This window comes from Leguminivora glycinivorella, chromosome 1, assembly GCF_023078275.1.
Source record: "Leguminivora glycinivorella isolate SPB_JAAS2020 chromosome 1, LegGlyc_1.1, whole genome shotgun sequence".
NCBI lineage: Eukaryota > Metazoa > Arthropoda > Insecta > Lepidoptera > Tortricidae > Leguminivora > Leguminivora glycinivorella.
The window spans coordinates 27,500,267-27,523,278 of NC_062971.1; the positions used below are offsets into that span (position 1 = coordinate 27,500,267).

The 23,012-nt window shown below is 34.3% G+C and overlaps 1 protein-coding gene across 1 annotated transcript; it reads left to right on the top strand.

The window, feature by feature from the left end:
• Positions 1 to 694: 694 nt before the first annotated feature.
• On the top strand, positions 695 to 22,540 carry LOC125225070. Its single transcript, XM_048128593.1, has 4 exons — positions 695 to 699; positions 16,570 to 16,708; positions 21,165 to 21,292; positions 22,375 to 22,540. Exons 1-4 carry the CDS (start codon positions 695 to 697, stop codon positions 22,538 to 22,540), a joined length of 438 nt encoding a protein of 145 aa, XP_047984550.1.
• Positions 22,541 to 23,012: the final 472 nt, after the last annotated feature.

A 23,012-nucleotide genomic window follows, 5' to 3' on the forward strand; every position in this document is an offset into this window, starting at 1 on the left:
TTTTCCGTGACGTTTGGTAGGTACGCTGTAGAGTAACCATATTTATATTATTCTGAAACGTCAAAAACTCATCGTATCTCTACCATCACTGCATCACAGGTCTGTTGTTAGTGTTATCATTTTATTTCTTGGCGAGCTACCTAATGTATAAAAAACACGTAGCTCAACTTGAAATAAAGCAAAAAAGATGAAAGTACCTACTGCTCTTCATTAAATTCCTCGGAAAAAGGAAATTTAATTACGTTCAACATTTGCACCAAATAGGAAATTTAATTATAAATTCTTACTTGATCATAACACATAAAATCTAAGTATACTATATCGGCAAGTAAACATCAAGTCGTATGTAGTTATTATGATAATAACAACTTGTAAATTAGACCGGCCCGGCCGTGTTTACCTGCCATGTCCGACAAGTGTAACTGGAGCACAAAAAAACTAGTAATTACACGTAACGTCTTACGTCTCGTTCGTGTAACAATGCGTGGGTCTCCAACTAGATCATAATAAACAAACTGGCGAGCTTACACGTACTTTCTGCTCGCAATAATCTTTAGCGGAAACGTAAGTGAGCTGGTCGGTTACCACTTTCCCCCCTCTTAAGCACATTACACGGACCGATTGAGAATTCCAGTAACTCCTCGCTTTGAGGGCCATTGAACAGTGTATTGTGTTCGGACGTGTCATCTCAGATATGCGGTAAGTCTATCGGATGCCAGATGACGGTTTTTTTTACATTTCCCGTACAATTAATGCGGATGTGCTTGAGTTCAAACGTGCTCAGTGTTATGTTTTAATTTGTCCCGAGATGGGTATAAAGTAAGTTGTTTACGTGCAGTAAGTATTTTTATTATTAACTATTATTATATAATAAACAGTTGATGCAAGTGTATGTATCGTAAATTCTTAAAAAAAGTTAATCTAGTTAGTCTCTGATAGTTTTTTTTGCAATCAAATGCAATAAATATTTCATTTACGTTTTAAAACGATATCTCAAAGTTGATTTCATGAACAATTTGTATGCTCGTCGTTACAAATACTTATGATTTAATTATTTTGTCTTTACTACTTGTGCTAAGGTAACGGACCCAATCATGGACAGTTTAAGAAAAATTTTCGCCTCTTTTTGATATTTCACTCAAAAATGTAAAAATTCTCCCGCTAAGCGTGTTAAATCTTGAATGTCCAATCCTTCTTTTACATTTCAAGCGTATTGCAGTATGGATACTCCCATTGGTTTCTTCATAGTTAACAAATCAAAAATAGGTGTTTTTTCTCCAATTATGGACGGCAGTTCTCCAGTAATGGATCCCCCATTATGGACAGTGAAATAAGTTTAAAATTTTACTTTTAAAGCCAACTGATACTCAATGAGTCAATATTATATACCATAAATGCAATTAGTTTGAGTTATTTTAACATAGGATTGTTTCTTGTAAATTTTGGTTTTGTAAATTGTTCCTTGTCCATCATAGGAGGTAGGCAGTTTTTCGGTTCCAGTAATGGACAGTCGCAAAATAATATTTTTAAGGATTTGTGTTTTTTTGTCCATAATGGCATCACCGTCCATTATGGGGTATTTCACCTTAGTTGGGTACTTTCTGGAAAGACGTTAATAAAGAATGTAATAAAATGTAGTTTTTATAAAATGGTTCTATCTCCTGTTAATATTGCGCTCACATCTTTTTCCTGGTAAGTGAAACATGTATTGTAGCATAAGCCATTGTTAAAAGCTAGAGAAACAAAGGCTAAACGTGACCTTTATTTACATTTGTACCAGCTTTTGTTTTATTTACAATGTTTATTTATAGTACGTGAATGTGTTTAGCGTTAATAAAACTGAGCTACAAAAAATAATAACACCGATCCTCGTCGAATTTTAATAAAATAAAATATCGCTTTTACGAGGTTTGTGCTGGGAAAATTAATTTTTAGGTTCCATGTTAAAATAGTATCCTTTCTAAAAGTTTTTTATTTGTGTAGACAATACCAGACCTACAATAAGCACTTTTTAAGAGGCAGACAAGCTAATATACAATTTTTCACCACACCAACTGGTAAAGGCTGTCTTTGCTATTCGAAAACAGATAATTTAGCTGGTAGATTTTACCTATAAATGATGATTTTGAATCATAAATATTGAATAAATTGATGGATTTGATTTATTTTGATGTTTTATAGTCAGTTTTTTGTTCGTGTTGGTGTGGTGAAAATTTTGTGTTTCATAATTCCACTTTTTGAACCACTCGCTACGCTCGCGGTTCAATATTGGAATCTTTCGCTTAATATTAATATTGGCACGTGTGGTTAAACAGCAACTTTGCCCCCTTGTATAGCTATTTAGGTCAAAATATCTCAAAAATTACATTAACTATCGATTTAAAATTTGAAAGAGTTGTTAGTTTTTAGGGTTCCATACCAAAAAGGTACAAAAGTAACCCTTATGGCGCTAGTCTGTCCGTCTGTCACATTACTAAGTATCTCGAGAACTACTTATGCTATCGATCTGAAATTTGGAATAGTTATGGACATTGTTAATCTAAAAAAGAAAAGACAGAGTAAAGAAAGAGCTCAAACTTGTTTGTATGTACATACAAAAACAATTATATATTTTTTTTGCTGCAGAAAAAAAAATTTTTTTGAAGGAAAATGTAAAAAAATACCGTCCCCCGTAATCCCGTATACGACTTATAATCCCACCAAAGCTCTTGAGTCAACCATCGTTAGCTTTTATAGTTGTTACACGACATACCTATACGGAATCCTCAATACGCGAGTAAAACTCGCACCGAACGGGTTTTTTTTTCTATTGGGCACAATACATATTAGTCCTGGAAAAACGGTTAAATGTTTTGCGTGCAATAGACCACCTTAACTACTAGACGATACAAGCCAACTCAAAGTTACCACATATCCGATTTCCCATCGTGTAATTAATGAATAGGTATATTTATAATAAAATAGTTTTAGGGTTGAACCTGGGTTGTTATACTATGTAATGGTGTAAGTTGCTACTTAATCAATAAAATTGTGCTGCAAATCGTTGTATTTTACCAGTAAAATTCGTCATGTGTCCGGCGACCACGCGTTCTTTCTAAAAGGCGGTATCTGGTGTATAGTCTGTGATTGCGTGATATCGATTCCAACAATAAAACTTTATGGTTGAATATACTTACCCCAAATTATTTATACATAAGGTACGATTTGTACGTCCATACCTACGACTTAGTACTTATTTATTTGAGACAATGTGCTACAAAAGTGTTCGGAAAGTCTATGTAGAATAATAGTTATTTGTTTTACAAGGGGGCAAAGTTGTTGTTTAACCGCACGTGCCAATATTCGAGAAGTGGAATCTTGAGCGTTGCGAGGGTTTCAAGGCACGGAGGTTAAACAAAATTTGCCGCCGAGTGAAACACAAATTTTTTCAAAACCGTAATAAATTACACATACGAAAGAAAAAGTGAGCAAGGCCTCTAGTGCCTGAGGCTGGAATCGAACCAGCGTTGCGTACTCTGCAATCGCGGCAGATGCCTATTTCCGCTCGACCACCCAGGTCACAGCTGCTGAGGTCGAAATTATCTCCCATATGAGTAATCTATACAAGGACTCGTAGCGCCCTCTGACCACCTCAAGACATATAGCTACAGTCCTACACTACTTGATTTTGAATCAGTACCGTTGTACAAATTCTTTTTGTCTCCAATTATATGTATGAAAATTATAAATTTTTTTGTTGAGCAACTGACTGCCAAGATGACGTCACATACCCGTCATCTAAGGGTTTCTACAATGTAAGGTTCGGAAAGAAGCACGTCTGAGTTTTGTTGGCTTTCCAGTTTGTTGTTGCAATGCAGTAAAAAGGAACAAAGTTAAGCGGCCTATGAGTTTAGTTTAGTCACTTTGTCGTGAAAGTTACAGCCAACAACGAATAGATAGAAGGAGTTGCTTAAATTTAACAGTCAGTTAAGTAATTTGTCATTAAATATTGTAAATACAGGTTATTAAATAAAAAAAAAGATATAATCACGAATTACATCGTACAGCAACCGTCCGTTAATAAAAACAACCGAGTTTTGAATTCTTATTGACATAAAAAAAGTTTCAAATTCAAAATCGACAAAATCGGTCTGGATCTTACGAGTCTATGTTTCGTTTTGATACGACCTCGACCATCGTATCGGCGAATGTCGTGCACCAACGTTGCGTGAGGCGTGAGCGATCTTTACCGTGGCAAAGTATGATCAAAGGCATAACAAGTTGTTATATCGGAATGTGCTACTTTAACTATGTAAGAGATATAGATAATTATAGTTTCATTCAAATTAAGAATTTAACTGCAGTCGGTCTGTTGTGTGCGGCCACGAAAATCGATATTTGAAACCAGATATATCTTTATATAATTAACCTTTGTTAGCTGAACAGTGTGCGGCCACGAAAATCGATATTTGAAGATTTCGAGAACTGTCGCTATAATTAACATTTAATATAATTTCATTCGAATTACGAATTTGGCTGAAGTCAGTCTATAATGTGCGGCCACGTAAATCGACATTTGAAAGTTTTCAAGAAATATATATCTCTGTCACTAAATTAAGCTTTAATATAATTTCATTAGAATTACTAATTTAGCAGCAGTCAATCCACGACCTCGAAAATAGTACTTAATTTGTAAATTTCGAGGAACTAGATAATATATTTCTCTAACTATTAGTAACATTTGATTTGAGTAAAACAGGAAGATTCCTAAAATTGCAAAGTGCGGTTTTTGCAGTAGGCCCTCTTTTCGTTTTCTCTCCGTACCGGTCCTAGGCACTGAGTGCTATAACAGTTACCTACATACTACCTGTTTTTATCGATTTCCGTTAACATTAAAGGAAGGTTCTTTAGATCAATTACTGAATAATCTTCGCTGGCCTCAGGTCTTCGTAGTGGTGGTAATTTTTTTATGCAATACAGGCTTCAGTCCCATGTAATGAGCATATAATTATTAAAAATATTAGGCTTCTTCAGGGTTTTTGAAAATAAATACCGGTTCTGAGCCAAGGTACCAGGTGATTTATTTAATAAGCATAACGACCTGTCGAATTTAACGGAAAATAAAAAAAACACGATGTATAGCAATACTCAGGACACCAATTACGTATATACCTACAACTTGGCTATAAAGAGAGTTACTACTGTAGAGATTATAAATTGGGCAAAATTGTAGAGTCGTAACGTTTTTTCACATTGGTTTGAAAAGGACGACAATACAGTTTTTCACTTTTTCATTGCTACTCTTATTTGCCAAATTGTACCTCAGTGTTACACATTTTTTTCATTTATAAAACATATAATTAACACTAAAAGAATTTTATTTACGTACATATTTCCATTTTCAAGATGTCTGTGATTTATTTTTACTGCGAATCCCTCGAAATTTACATCCCCCTCGTGTGCTTCTATGAATTTTATTTTACGTTATTTTTGCGTTCATTGCATGAAATATTACTGCGGGTTACTTTACTATATAAAGGCTAATTGCAAGAAGTTTTATTTATACTATAACTACCGTACTGATCAGTGCCCAGTGTGCGTAGCCGAATGGAACAAACGCTCACGAAACGAAACACTCGTAGATATCTATCTCTATCGCTCTTGCCTATTGGTGCGACAGAGCCAGACTACCTTTCGCGGCGTTTCGTTTTCATTTCGCGTCGGAGACATGCCATTCGGCTACGGCATCTATTCATCGCGTCTGATGTGTGTGACGGCCCACTACAAATACAGCCTGCCAAAAAAGGGTGCGTATCGATCGATATAACTTTTTTTGATATATCTTTAGTCGTTATAACGATCATTTGATATAATTATTGAATCATATAACAATAAATAATATACTAATAAATTGTATAATTCTTATTCAATATAATGATCATTTTTTAGAATATCATTTATTATAACACACTTTTAGTATAATGCTTATTTCTGATAATAAATAAATTGTATAACACAAATTCTTTCTAAAGCATAATTAGAATAAAAAACAATTGTACAGTAAATTAGATTAATCATTTACCAGAAAAGTAGATTAGGTTAGAACTGTAACCCCTACACACAACGCGCTGCTACCAGAAAAATTGGTTAGGTTAGGTTAGAATTGTGACCCTTAAACACACGTACTGCTATCAGAAAAGTAGGTTAGGTTAGGTTAGAACTGTGATTCCTTCAAAAAAGAATAAAATTAATTCATGAAATGTTTTATACTGTTTTCTAGTTATATTATACTAATCGTATATCAATAGATAGTTATACCATATAACGGTTATTATAAATAAGTGTTATACGAAATAATGATTATACAAAATAAAAGTAGATATTTTGTGGTTATACCAAATGTTAATTATGTCAAATGAGTAATTATATCCTTTAAATATATACGAAATGTTGTTATATCAAATGTAATTATACCAAAAAAAGTTATACTAATCATTACACACCCGCCAAAAAAGAGTAGAAAATAATAGGGCCCAGTTTGTCAGATTTTGACACTTTTGTAAGAGAACAGTTAAGTGTTGCTGTAATCAAAGACATAATATATGTAACTCCGTATAGAGAGCTACAGTATAAGAAATAACGTACCTCTGAACAATATAGAAAAAGGTACGGTGGCCTAGATGGCGTTACACTTTTGGGGGACGCTCGGCTAGATGGCGCTAATATTAATTATCGACTTTAAAACATATCTATATATTCTCTTTGAGTTGCAGGCATCCATAGGTTACGGTGATCGCTTTCCATCAGGCGGGCCGTACGCTTGTTTGCCACCGACGTAGAATAAAAAAAAAATAAGCTAAGAATAAGGGCTAAATTGTCAAAGCTGAGGTTTCAAAGTTATAAGCTTGTGTCGAGAGATGGCAGTCTATGCACTGTGATTACACATTGTGCTTAGACAGTAACTCTCTATAATACTTGATCGTCTTTGCTATAATATAAACATTTCTTTCCATTTCTACACTTTTTTGACAAGCTGTAATGAAAGCACTTTCTTTTATCGTTCTAGAAAAGTAGCGTCTATTGCTTTTGCCCATAAGAAAAGTCACCCACAAAGTTTTCAAGAGAAGTATATTTATTTTGTATTGTACCTCAGTACAATATACAGTAAACTGTCATTGCCTCATAAGACCCAGACCAATTTTTTAGATTTTTAATTTGGAACTTTCTTTTAATTTTATGAAAGTAACTAGAATTTTATTTATACTTGTACGTCGTGGTTAAAATGACAATATAATATTATATCTTCTTTTCGTAGTGGGAAACAAAATAACTTGATTATAAAATTAAATTACCTGAAAAATATTAACAAACCAGAAACAAAGACAATGAATACTGAGGACTTTTGGAATTTGTAGTCAATTACATTGACTGCCAATTCTCGACACTGAGTTAAAACATTTACAACCACAGTTTGGACATATACCTTTCCAAATATGTGTTTTTCTTAGACTTTATTTACCTTCTATTCTAAGGAGTTATATTTTTTGTCAGAACCTAAAAATTGGCCCAAATTAAGTAGGTAAAAAATAAAAACAGAGCCAATCAATAATTTGACGTCATAATTATAACTGACATTAATTAATCGTGCAATGACAATGCAATGATTAGTTCTAAAATTTGGCATATCTATGGTTTGCGTTCTGAAGATATTATTAATTTTCTAAATTCTGTAGGTACCTAGTGGATGCATTTATAGGCATGCATTGATTGAATTCTGCGAACTCCAGAAATGGCTGCACTAATTATTGAGAATGCAACCGATTTGCGCCTATACTAGGATCGTATTTTATTCTGTTAGGAGTAAAAGCATGTATTCAAATATTGATGGATGAAGCTCAGTAAATCAATGTTTGCGGGCAAGAGTAAGTAATATATTAGACCCATAGGTCTGCTTCAATGTACCCTTGCTAAAGCCTTTCATAGAAAATATGATGAATTGTAACTTTGGCGCCCACTAATTCAAGACCTTTATCACATTGTAAGTAACCATAAATATAGGGTCAAATTAACATGGCCAAGCGTTATAATACTATAATCGTTGGTATGAAATTAATGTACCTATCCAAAAAGGAAGGATCCACGTCAAACGGAGAGCTGATGCTATTTTGCCAGTTCCATAACGTGTCAGATCGTCAGTATCATATACGAACTATACTAATGGATGGAATCAGGCGTTACTTTGCGAAAATTCATGTTAATCTAAATCTAGGTGTGCTACTCTGCAGCGGCGCCACCTCAATAAAATTCAACTAATTATATGTTAAAATGATGTTCGTAAGACGTACAGTATGTACGTGTAATGTTATGACTGTACCTATAGCGGGAAATGAAATAATGGGCTTTTATTGTGGCGCCGCTGCAGAGCATGCTCTGCAGCGGCGCCACTCAGTTCTCATAGATAGAAATTACATCATCTACTTTTTAGGGTTCCGTAGTCAACTAGGAACCCTTATAGTTTCTTGGCCGGTTCTTATGGAAATTGATGTACCAATGCTGTTTATTATGTACGTATGGAAAAAATCACTATAACTTAGTAAATTTATGTACTTTCAGTAATTCCGCATTCCGCCTGAACGGTATGAGATAGTATGTAAGGAGGTGTACCTACGGGTAAGCGAGAGGGATTTATATTCCTTCCCGCGCTTCCGCGCTCGGCGCGATTTGCTCTGGGTTTCAATAATTATTATTAAATTAATGCCCCTGTTTGTTGCACACTCTGCTTTTCACTTCGATTGCGAGGAATTATTATATTTTTCTCGGCAATTTACACCGCGAAATTGTCGTAAACCGAAAGAACATAATACATAACCAACTCCCGCCAACTTTTTTTTTCAACATGTAATTAGAGTTTCAGACGCTTGGTTTTTTGCCAAGTCAAACATTTTTTTAACGATAAGTAATCGAATCCTATTTTATTTGATTTACTGAATTTAATGACAGAAAATACGGAATTCTAATAAATTGTAGCAAAAATAAAATTGTGCAATATGTTTTAACTGTTTGTCTCTTGAGACCGATTTCCTTAGTCTTAAAATAGTCTTAACAGACAGTCTTAAAATTCATAACTTGATAAAACTATAATCAGTACAGAAATCAGATCGAGTGCACGGATTTCCATACAATTTCGCGACTGTCCACACACACTCTTGTTTTTTATGATTATGAATTTTAAGACTGTCTGTTGCCGGCCTTAGAAGAAAATTTAACACGCTTCAATATCAGTTTAATATGTAACTATTTACACAACAAAACAAATTAGAACAATACACTACAATAAACTTTTTTTTTATATTTTTATTAAACTGTAGGGACCAAAGTAATATGAAGAACAGCCAAGTAAACGCAACGTATTTAACCAGTCACTTTTAATTGTTAGATGAAAAAGTTGTATTTTAATTTTTTTAAACGAAGTATTATTTATGTATAACAAATAAATTTCTTTTTCACTTCTCATGCTTGAAAAGTGCACCTTTATGTAGTTTAGTTATAAAAAGGACTTGTAGTCTCATGTAAACGTTTTGGTGTTAAACTGTAAGTTTATATTGAAATTAAATAAATGAAATGAAATGTAGTGCGAAGACAACATAAAATCTCATTTTATGTTCTAGAGCATAAAGTACAATTTTCTTCTAAGGCCGGCAACAGACAGTCTTAAAATTCATAATCTTAAAAAAAAAGAGTGTGTGTGTGGACAGTCGCGAAATTGTATGGAACTCCGTGCACTCGATCTGATTTTTGTACTGATTATGATTTTATCAAATTATGAATTTTTAGACTGTCTGTTGCCGGCTTAAGACTAAGGAAATCGGTCTCAAGAGACAAACAGTTAAAAAATATTGCACAATTTTACTTTTGCTACAATTTATTAGAATTCCGTATTTTCTTTCATTAAATTTAGTAAATCAAATAAAATAGGATTCGATTACTTATCGTTAAAAAAATGTTTGACTTGGCAAAAAAGCCAAGCGTCTGAAACTCTTGATCACATGTAAAAAAAAAAAGTTGGCGGGAGTTGGTTATAAGTATTATGTTCTTTCGCTTTACGACAATTTCGTGGTGTAAATTGCCGAGAAAAATATAATTAATTCCTCGCAATCGAAGTGAAAAGCAGAGTATACAACAGGGGCATAAATTTAATAATAATTATTGAAACCCAGAGCAAATTGCGCCGAACGCGGAAGCGCGGGAAGGAATATATCTCCCTCTCGCTTACCCGTAGGTACACCTCCTTACATACTATTTCATACCGTTCAGGCGGAATGCAGAATTACTGAAAGTACATAAATTTACTAAGTTATAGTGATTTTATCTATACGTACATAATAAACAGCATTGGTACATCAATTTCTATAAGAAAAAAGTAGATGATGTAATTTCTATCTATGAGAACTGAGTGGCGCCGCTGCAGAGCATGCTCTGCAGCGGCGCCACAATAAAAGCCCGTTATTTCATTTCCCGCTATAGGTACAGTCATAACATTACACGTACATACTGTACGTCTTACGAACATCATTATAACATATAATTAGTTGAATTTCATTAAGGTGGCGCCGCTGCAGAGTAGCACACAAATCTAGGAATGTAGGTAATTACTTTGCTAATCCGCAAATAAGTAGATAACGTGCTAGTAAATCAGGGCTATTTTGATCTAACGAAACGAAATCCTCAAATCGTAAACCGTCATTGCTTCGGAACGAACCTCGCGCTTCGATTTGTCGGTTTTAAAGTACGATATTCCTGTGCACATAGAGAGACACGAATAGACGCCACAATCACAGATATCGAACAGAAACCTTATTTCACTTCAAAATGTATTAAAACTAGACACATGCTTTATGGAACTCAATTTTGGTATATGACAACTACTTAGGAACAAAAAACAAATATTTGGAGTTTGTTTTGGGAACCATTACCAAAGAAACAAAATAAAATTTAAGTGTTATTTTATTAAAGGGCGTATTTAAGGGTTAGATACTACATTTGCGATAGCAATAATAGGATACTTTGTTCACTTGGAGGTTCTCAATTCTCAAGTCACTGTGTTCCCTGCCTGTGCCAGTCGTATCTGTTACACGATCTAATACTGATGACAGGAGGTGGGACATGAGACAGGCTTGTAGGAGTCATTGAATTACTATGTACATGGTAGGAGTGCAAGTATTCGCTCACCATTATCCAATCATGCGCCGCTTGAGGGTAATTTAATGTACATCGAACCAAAAGTGAACCAATTCCCAATTATTTGTTTCACATGACTGTGAAGTAAACAAGTCTTACTACGCAAGCGCCCTTAAATTGTTGTTATTATTTAATTATACGAAATATATACCTCAAAAGCACTTTATTGGTTTTATTCAATTCATCAGAAGAAGCCTTTAAAGATATGGACTTTCGAGTCGAAAGAAAGTCATTAAAACTTGACAAGGTTATACGCCGGGAAGACAAGGGTTTCAATAGGGAACTTGCCTGTTCTTAAAATAATACAGGGTGTTTCAATAAACGTAATACGAAACATGTTTTTCAGTAAAGATGTTGTTTTTTTACGCACTGACGCACTGACGCACGAGAAGTGGTTCATTATATGCCAGCCCCTCTAGCACAACTTGTCTTGTCGCGCGCGAGTCCATACAACCTGTCTTGTCGCGCGCGAGTTCCGGCGATACCTATGAAGTTAATAGTCGCTATTATATTCAAGTCGTCGCGCTTGATGTATAGACTCGCGCGCGACTAGGCAAGTTGTGCTAAAGGGTCTGGTCGAAACTTCGGAGACTCATCTGTACTGAAAAACGTCGTACGATACACGTGCGAAAAGGAAATTCGTAACTCTTGTCGATTTAAAACACTCCCTTCGGTCGTGTTTTAATTTATCGCCACTCGTTTCGAACTTCCTTTTTTACGCACTTGTATCGTAATGTACTATTTCAAACTCGTCTTCCTATTGCTAAAACACCATGTTAGGTAGCGTGTTGTTAAACTAGTTAATAATCATTAATATTATTGTTTTCCTAAATCGTATTATTTTGGTCACAACATGGTTACCCTACCTAAACTGTTAAGAGAAAATGGGTGTGTAATGATTGGTATAACTTTTTTTGGTATAGTAACATTTGATATAACAACATTTGGTATATATCTAGAGGGTATAATCACTCATTTGACATAATTAACATTTGGTATAACTACAAAATATCTAATTTTATTTTGTATAATCATTATTTCGTATAACACTTATTTGTAATAACCATGGTATGGTATAACTATCTATTTATATACGACTGGTATAATATAACTAGCAAAGAGTATAAAACATTTCATGAATTAATTTTATTCTTTTTTGAAGGGATCACAGTTATAACCTAACCTAACCTACTTTTCTGATAGCAGTACGTATGTTTAAGGGTCACAGTTCTAACCTAACCTAACCTGTTTGTCTGGTAGCAGCGCGTTGTGTGTAAGGGTCACAGTTCTAACCTAATCTACTTTTCTGGTAAATAATGGATCTAATTTATTGTGCAATTCTAACTGGGCTTTAGAAAGAATTTATGTGTTATACAATTTATTTATTATAGGAAATAAGCATTATATACAAAGTATGTTATAATAAATGTTATTCGAAAAAATTATCATTATATTAAATAAGAATTATACAATTTGTCAGTATATAATTTGTTGTTATATGATTCAATAATTATATCAAATGATCATTATAATGACTAAAAATATATCAAAAAAAGTTATACCGATCGATACGCACCCAGAGAAAATAGTTCGAACCTAGTTTTGTAGTGTAAACTTCATCTTTTTGTTTATCTAGACTGACAGTTTATGAATAAAATGCATTCTGACATGTTACCTGTCAAAATAATCAACACTATGGAGATTAGAGGTAAGGAGCGAAAGCTTTAAGTATCAGAAGTGCACATATAAAAATAAGATAGGTGGCGCTGCAATTGCAGGTACATAAGGGTTTGACAATATTTTAGCCTTCTCGGTAGTGACCCCGCCTACGGAGCAAGAGGTTCCGGGTTCAAATCCTGATGAGAGATTTTTATTTTTTTCTACTAATATTTTTTCCTGATTTTTTTTTAATATCCAAAAATTACAACTTTACCTAAGAATCATAAGATGGGGCAAACAATGTAAAAGGGCTTAAGTTGACATATTTGTATCAATAAAACAATAACTAAACACAATTAAAATACACAAAAAAAAATTAAAATAAAAAAAGAGACAAAAAACAAAAAGATCGCTGTCAGGATCGAACCTGCGAACATCTGCATACGAAGCCGGCGCACTACCACGGGACTACGTCTTGACTTGCTCTGTTAGACGAAATCAGCCTAGAGAAAAGAACGTCTAATGTCATGTCACGTCGCTGATCATTGAGCGAGACATGCGCTCCAAGCGGAGAGATTTGTAACTGCAATTAAAGGGCCTCAGCCGGTCATTTTTGCTACTTTTCTACTTCGACAGATTTTCCTCCTTACCTCTATTCTCCCTGATCAACACCTTGATAACTGATAAAACACGTACAACTGACGTCATGCCATGACGTCACAATGAGTGACCACACTTCAAGAATTTTATTTATTTATTTTGTTAGAAAACAAGCAAAATTTAGTTAGGTAGAATTTTAAGACCTGCGGGAGCTTATTAATATAAATAGGTGTAGTATTCGAAAAGTTAATAACCTAACCACAAAATTAATTAATAAAAGTGTTAAATTTTCTGTTAAGTGTTCGAAACGTCGGGATGAATTGTAAATTCATTATCCGAGATTTAATCCGTTTCCATAGTTTTATTTCATCATAAAATTTAAAAAAAAAACCCCCGACCGCGACATAGTAAACCGATTTTCATGAAACATGGCTAAGAACACTCCCGACTAACTCAGCTTTCAGACAAAAAAACTAAATCTAAATCGGTTCATCCGTTCGGGAGCTACGATGCCACAGACAGACACACACAGAGACAGACAGACAGACAAACATACAGACAGACAGACAGACAGACAGACACGTCAAACTTATAACACCCCGTCGTTTTTGCGTCGGGGGATAAAAAGATATTTAAGAAGTTAACATATTTAAGAAGATACGTCGAGGAGAATAGGGACAAGAACCGGAAATGACAGTTTAGATAATACTTCATTCAATAGAAAACATCAAAACAAATGAAATCCTGCGATTTCAAATAGTAATAGTTTATATTCTTTTGGCACCAAAACCACTGGAAATGTATGAAAGTTTTGATTTAAGTCAAAAATATAATACATATCGTCACTACTTTAAAAAAACTCGTATCTTCGTCTGTCAATGAAAAGAAAATTGTAGTAAGTATGTATGGAATGCATATAGACTTACTGCGTTTTAACTTTGAGGAACAGCGTGAGATACGAGATTTTTTAAAAGTAGTGACGATATATGTAATTCTAAGCGTAGAGAGTGATTCAAGTATTAACGCCCAAATGGAAATTGTTTATGTTGGAAATTAATTGACACACTGCTTTTCACCTATCCTATAGGGAATTAATTATGTTCCAAAATATGAATACTGTATTAGTAAAATGTAATAAGTAACTGATTATATTATGTGCATACCCTTTATCGTTGCGTTATAATTTTGTTCATCACACTCGCACACTAAATGTGCTATTGCACGCAGGCGGAGCGTGAGTTATAGAAAAAACGTTTTCCTAGGGAGTTAAGAAATTTCTAGTACTGTATTGAACTCTTTTTTACCTTTTTGCATATTTTTTATAATGCAAGTGTGATGAAAAAGTGTGTAACTCGGGAAGTATGAATATTACTAACTCGAGTCTTTCAATCGCTCCGGCCAGCCGCCGCGATTTAACTTACTCTCGTTAGTAATATTCAACTTCCTCCCCTTGTTGCACAATGTACTAATACTGATTCCTTGAACAGAAAAGTGCCCCTCTTATCAAAGAAGAATAGTTATTTGTTTTACAAGGGGGCAAAGTAGTTGTTTAACCGCACGTGCCAATATTGATACCCGAGCAAGCGAAAGATTCCATTATTGAACAGCGAGCGTAGCGAGTGGTTCAAAAAATGGAATCTTGATGAGGGTTTCAAGGCACGAAGGTTAAACAAACTTTGCCACCGAGTGAAACACAAAAATTTTCACCACACCGAACACGAACAAAATACTACCTATAAAACATCAAATTAAATCAAATCCATCAATTTATTCAATATTTATGATTCAAAATCATCATTTATAGGTCAATTGTACCAGCCAGCTTAAGACATCAAGTTAAAATTTGTTTGAAATTACTTTGCACTCTTGTGGATAAAATGCAATTTTGCTATCTGTTTTCGAATAGCAAAGTAAGCCTTTAACAGTTGGTGTGGTGAAAACTTCATTGTAGGCGACGGAACTATCGACCTCCGTGCTGCACGCGGGCTGGAAGCCTGGCCGATACGGATGCCGCGTGGATGCCGCTGCCAGCGTGCGTCTTTTGTTTTTTGTACATAGTTTTCACTGAAATAAGTCAATGAAAGTTTTTCGGTCTCGAACGGTCAATGAGGCACAAATGTTTCGTTTGCACCATGAACCTACAATTCTATGGACGGATAACTCCGAAGAAAAACCTGTGATTCCATCATCCACATTGATAGCTTTGTCTATGACCTCATCCACTAATCTCCCGTCAGTCGGATCGAGGCGCCCGTGGCGAAAACATCTCCAGAAAAATAAGAAAATATGCCTACATGCGTTATCAAACTGTGTAAAAATTACAACAATCGAAAAAAAAAATACGGAGTAACTTTTCATGCGTAAATTAATACATTATTATACGTAAAAACACGATATTCATTAATGTTCATAATCATAAACCAACAAACTGCAAAACAAGAGTGTGACCAGTATTTTTTCCCCTCACTAGCTCGGAAATACGTGTTTTGTCCTTTAATACCAGCGGGTAAAAACGCATTTCATCCACTAGTGGGTAAAGTAATTTGACCTTGAATAAAGTCAAATTAACTGCTTTAAAATTGATAAGAGTAGGTGAATCTAGTAATTAAGATGATTTACCACCTGTGGAACTACTGGAAGCAGTGATAAACGCATTTTTTGCGTTGTAGTTTCCTCGCTATAGTGAGGGGAAAAGTTTTGTGTTACACTCGGGTGCAAATCTATTTTACTTCTCGTGTGTTAAAAAACAACTTTGCCCCCTTGTATAACAAATAACTATTGTTAAATAGTGTTTGCACACGGTGCAGTGAGTCATTATTTTATAGTTAAAAACAATATATTTCTAAATTTCATGTAAAATAATTAATTTTTGAAAAATAAACGAAGAATTCATTTTCTCTTGACCTGAATTATCATTATTTTGATTTTAAATCGTGTTTGCACATCGCAAACCGTGTGCCATTACTGGCTTGAGTGTTCCGCCACCAAGCCATAAAAAAAGTTTAAAAAAAATGTCCGCCATTGTTGGGTCACAGCCGGTCTTCAGTTAGGCTCTCTCTGTTTCTATTACTCTATGGTTTGCACTGCTTTCAGGCTGATCGTACTATTGGGCCTGCTACTGGGAGTGCTGTACTGTATCCACCTGCTGGTCCAGGATTACCAGGCCCTGTCGGCGCCGAGGATGCTGTTCAGATTCCTCTTTAAAAGGGACGTCAACGCCCAGAACTATACGGTAGTGTACAACCAACCAATTTTTTAAATTGTTTTCAGTTGGCTTAAGTACTTAACCCTTAAATGCATGATTTTTTCTTTTAACGAGATATGAATATATGTGATAGACAATGGTTTTCTGACTCTGAGAAAAATAATGAAAAAAATATTTAAGATCGATTTTTATACTAAATCAGTGTTAGAAGTTAAATAGGCCAAATCTTATTTATATAATATATCTTTATTGGTAAGTTTTATTTAAAAAAAATACTACTATTAAAGGTACACTATTTGTGAAACCCCTATGATAAAATGTTTAAACATAAACTAATTACCTACTAACTTCGAAAAAATCTGCCTAAATCTCATACTAAAAATCGCCATCATCCTGTTTTTTTACACTTTTCCGCCATTTCATCTTAATCCTTAAATAACAAATAGTAAATCATTTTATTGACCGCAGCGATAGCAAGGTCTACGTTTTAACACGAGCAATTTGCTTTTGTATTTCCGGATGTCTCGCTCTACAGCTCGCAATTTTGAACTGATTTGTGTGAAATTTTGTGACCAGATTCTATGACTCTATAAAAATTTTTTGTCGTCCCAGATTTTGGAAATTGCTCAAAATGACAAAGTCATGCTGCCTCGCGCTTTAACTAATAGCCCAATTGATATCAAAAAAGGTTTTGTCTTTTAGATACATGTAGATAGAGTCCTTTTTCCAAAATTGAGACCTTTTGGAACACGAGTTTAGACGGTATATAAATATGTAAAATTTTGTGTTCTAAATAAATTAAATTAAAAAAATATATATATGAATGTGAATTAAAAAAATTCAATATGTTGGGTTAGGGTTTTTTGTGACCTTTAACAGCAAATAAAGAGGGGCTCGGGGGCGAAGGCCCGTAAAAAAACAGATCAAAGTAGTATTTGAAATAAGTCGGGTTAGGGTTTTTTTGTAACCGTTAAGAGCAAATACAGGGGGGACTCCAAAAATAATTGATTTGTTTATAATTTGGATGTTTAGATAATTGCAATCCGATAAGAAATCTGAATTCGAAGGTTTATTATTTTTGGCTTTTTAGTTTCTCCGTGTTTTGTAACACGCTTTTTTTTTTAAGGCGGTTTTATTTTTTGTTAAAAAGTTAATTTATTTGTTGATTTTTAGTGGTTCCTAGTGATATTAATGTATCAGTCCGAATATATGTACAGTAGTGAAAGAATTGTCCTTTAACTCCTAACCATTGAGGAGTTAACCTTCCATCATCAGCTCAGCCACATAAAATTATTACCATCAGGCGCAAATACTGGTGCACCTTTGAAAAATACACAAAAAACATTACATGTGCCTATAACATTTGAAGAGTTCCCTCGATTTCTCCAAGATCCCATCATCAGACCACGACTTGGTGCCAATGGGACCATCTCGGGGTTATACCCGTTCGATCAAAAAAAAAATTTTGAAAATCGGTCTACGATTCTCGGAGATATCGAGTAACATACATACAAAAAAAAAAAAAAAACATTCAGTCGAATTGAGAACCTCCTCCTTTTTTGAAGTCGGTTAAAAATGGTTGCGATGACAATAACATTAATTACTAGGGTGGAGCGAAAAAACACTTTTCTGGAATTAGCAAACCTAATAGTTATCAATCAATGCCCCTTAGTCTAAGAAGCCTTTGTGCAAATTTTCAGCTTTTTAAATCAACATCTTCTGCCTCCGCATTAGGTTTGAAATTTTGAAAATCTCATACAAACCTGAAAATTCAACTTTCAGATAAAAAATGTTTTTCGGCAGTATTATGTTCAGTATACATTATTGATACATATTATTACAAGAAACTACCAAAAATTGCGAAAATAGCGTTAAAAATCGCCAATTTTCAGTATTTTAGCGGCTATTTTGGCGAATGTACTGAAACTAGACAAACTTTGGCGATTCTTGACGCTATTTTCGCAACTTTTTGTAGTTTCTCATAATGATATGTATCAATAACATATACTAAACATAATACTGCCGAATTTTTTTTTATCTGAAAGTTGAATTTTTAGGTTTGTATGAGATTTTCAAAATTTCAACCCTAATGCGGAGGCAGAAGATGTTGATTTAAAAAGCTGAAAATTTGCACAAAGGCTTCATATACTAAGGGGCATTGATTGATAACTATTAGGTTTGCTAATTCCAGAAAAGTGTTTTTTCGCTCCACCCTATTAATTACATACACGATATGAGCTTTTAAAGTGTAACAGACAACGAACATTAAGCGCGAGTGTGTTTGCATTCCATTGCGGACCGAATCAATTTGTATGGATAAGATTTTAATTTCAATTCTAAGTAAAACGTACTTAGGTACCTCTTAGGTATTTCTTATGCTCTATACTAACAACCGTCAAGAGATTCGCCCGTATTAGGTTTATACTCTGTATAACGGTTAGACGGTGGTTCCGGTTGGATATTGACCGGGATAAAGACCGTGATTACCTTTTTATTTTTGTAGAGCTCCCGATATTTTGACGCAGAAGACCTGAAGAAGGCGGGTGCATGTCAAAGTTGTGTAGACAGCGCGCGATCTACCCTCCTTCGCGCGCGCTATATCTCGGTCGATACATATAAGTCAAACGAAAATAACCGTGAAACACGCCCACGCAAGACACACAGATAGAAAATATCTCTTCAACCAAAGAAACCTATTTGAACCAAGAGATATCCAGTTTCCCATATCAGGAAGATTTTAATTACTTGATATAAAACATAAAATGTCTCGATGTTTATTACTTGCACTAACCATTTTATATCTTAACATGATTAGCAAAACAATCTTTTTTTAAAAACTTAATCATTTATTCCAAGAGCGTAAACGTTTTGTTCAGTGATAATTATTACTCAGAAGCAAATCAGCAAGTTCTTAAAAACAAGTATAATATTTCTTGGTTCTAAGTAATAAAATTGTTGTATTAAGAGTTATGACGGTTTTCGGTTAAGAGTTATGCATAATTAAAGTAAAAGTTAATGTTTCTTGGGGTGAAACAATTAGTTACTTATACCAAATATATACATTTTTCATTTTAAAAGTTCTGACGGTATTAGATGAAGATTTACATGTTTGAAGTTAGATTTTAATGTTTCTTGGGGTGAAACAGTAAGTATCTTAAACCAAATATTAATATACTTACTTCTTGGATGTAATTTATCTTATTTCATTTAAGATATATAATTTCGAGTTCCCCAGCCAGTTAGAGAGAGAGAGAGAACTGGAGCGGAAGCACGTTTAGGATAGTCCTCAATAATAGCGCGTAGTTGCCAGAGGGAAGCAGGGGGCTATTATGTCGGAATTTGTATTCCTATGATTCGATACATATCAAGTTCCAACCGGCGAGCCTAACCAAATCGGGAAAAATCTTAACACCGCGATGTACGAATTCTATGGGCTGGGGTCAGCGCCATCTAGCGGGTTTTTTGGTAACTAAACCGGTGTCGCCGCTCGGCGCACGAACTAAATCTTGAAGCAAAACTTTATTATTTTTCGATCTAAACGTGTTGATTCTCAAATGGAACTTGTAGGCATTAAATCAAGAATTTGTGATATGAAGCCAAGAATGTAATAAATCTTGACCTAAGTCCGTGTTGATTTTTTATTTAAAACCTGCTCGAATTATGAATGAAGTCTATAAGCATCAAACCAAGAATTATTATAATCAAGCCAAGATTGTTCTAAATCTTGAAGTAAAACCTTGATATTTTTTGATTTGAACTTGTTGATTCTCAAATGGAGCTTGTAGACATTAAATCAAGAATTTGTGACACAAAGCCAAGAACTTAATAAATCTTGACATAAATCTGTGTTTATTTTTGTTTTAAGTTATTCTGGAACTTTGAATGGAGTTGCAAAGCATCAAATCAAGAACTATTAAAATCAAGCCAAGATTGAACTAAATCTTGACGTAAAACCGTGTATTTTTTTATTTAAACTTTTATGTCTTGACTGTAGAACGTAAAAGTTAAATTAAGAAATTATGATTTCCTATTAAAAACGCAGAATTCTTGTAGTTAAATTGTGGTGAATCTTCTTTTAACAGGTTTTTATTTTTGCTTTGATAAAGGTTACTTGAACCAAAGACGTTTTTTAAGAACTAGCATATTCATACTAAAACGGTGTAATATTTTGTTGCAAATAAATACTTCTTTGATTCAAATCTGTCCTATTTGTACCAAATGTATATAAAGTTACGACTGAACAATTTTGATTCTTCTTTGAAAAAGGAATATCCCTTTAGGTTAAGACCATGTTATTAGATGAAGAATTATATTATTCCTTTTAAATAACAGTGTTTGAGAGAGTTTTCCGTCTTAAATTAAAATATCTTTTCTATCTGTGCACGGCGTTATTGTATAGCGGTGGTTTTGCTGACTACATAATTATATGTATATATTTAGTTCATAAAATCACATAAATTATGAATTGATGTAAATCTTTCAGAAGCCACACGTCCGCTGGAGACGGATCCTGTTCCACGACCCAATCCAGTGCGCCCGGTACTTGTACTGCGATCTGGGCGCGCGGCCGGCAGACACCGAGCCGAGGAAAGGATTCGTGGTCATGCTGACGTAAGTTTACATACATAACCTCCGCCTAAATGGGTAGGCAGAGCACATGGAAATGCCACTTTTAGCAGTTAAAGGGTTAGAAGAGAATTACAGTGACAAGTTGCCAGTATATCGCCCGCAGCACAATTAACCCTTAAATGCATGACCTTGACAAATATTTATTTAAATTTGAATTTTGACATGCTGTCAATAGAGTCAAAAATGCAAGATGCATATACATCCTTTTTTTATTGAACTCCGTTAATATTAAGGGAAGATTCATTACATCAAATACAAATAATTTATCTAAGAAACTAGCGTCTTAATTCTTGCGGTTATCGAGGTATTAAAAAAATAAACATAATTGCTGAACACTTTATGAATGATATTAGTTTTGACATGTGCCGTCAATCACTTGACACTAACTTGAATGTTATTCTTAAGGGTCTCTCACACTAATAAATTCATTTATTATGTATGAAACTGATGATTTTTTTTTTACCTAATTTAACTAAAAGTGATATACAGGCTGGTTCCTGATAATGTCAACGACGACGTGTCGAATTTAACGGAAAACAAAAAACACGGTGTATACATCACTATGCATTTAAGGGTCAAAACCCATATCCCGAAATCGACTTCTACGAAACCCACGGGGTGAAAGGGCATGTTAATATTCTTAATCCTCATCCGGTCACCACACGGGGAACATATATACATATTATACAATTATACATGTATATCAATAAAATTCATTTCTGACAATTTGCTTGTACCTGTATACCTCAACTTTATTTGCTGAATAAAATAATTTAAACACAGTTCAAAAAAGTCCAAAAACCCCAAATCGCCTTACTACCTACTTTAGAGATTACTTAAGTGCGTTTTCACATTATCCGATCCGATATCGGATGTCGGAAGGATTTCAAAGGCAAAAATCAAAAATGGCGGCTTCTATGTATGGGATATCAGTCCTACATCCGATATCGTGTCGGATATTGTGAAAGCGCGCTAATAATTATAAAAATCTTATTAGACGGGACTTGTCGTTAAATAGACTAGGTAGTTCCAGAATTTCATCTTGTTTCTCATTCAATTTTCAGATTAGAACCTCATGCGGAAGATAAGCTTTCTCACGAAGTGTTCGCGAAAGCTTACGAAGCAGGCAAGTTAAACAGCGACGCGGAATATTGCAAAAAGAAGTACTACATGTGCCCTTTCGACGCTCACTTCCTCTTCGAGATTATACAATACCTGCTTAAAACTTAAGCAAAGTTTATTGACGAAGATATTTTGCTAAAACTCCTCAGTATCCTCAGTTCTGGAAGAATGCTTTTGATAATGTACAATGCATGTAGATTTCAATCGAATTTAATTGCGTAGTACGGGCAAAAACATAAAGTTAATGCTCTTATGCGAAAATGATTTTCCGATTTCGATTTCGACTACATGAAACATGATAATAACGAGCTTTCAAGAAACATTAATATGTGTCTGTATTGTAAAATGAAGACAATGGAATAAGTAGAAGTTTTAAAAACTGCTTTTGATATGCCGTTTTGAAAGGAGCTAGTATATTTATTTGTAGAAGGCTGGCTTTTTAGAAACAATAATTTTTAAGAAAAAAAAACCTTCGCCTTTCGGGTTCTGGTGAAAGTTACTTGCGAATGTTGGATTATGTAGAAATGTGTAGGTATTTTTTAAAACTGCTTTTAATGCTTTAATTATTAGATGGCAACAC

Coding starts and splice junctions, on each gene's coding strand:
- LOC125225070 (XM_048128593.1), top strand. Junction 16,709..21,164: donor TCAACGCCCAGAACTATACG/GTAGTGTACAAC, acceptor TAAATCTTTCAG/AAGCCACACGTCCGCTGGAG. Junction 21,293..22,374: donor GGATTCGTGGTCATGCTGAC/GTAAGTTTACAT, acceptor TTCAATTTTCAG/ATTAGAACCTCATGCGGAAG.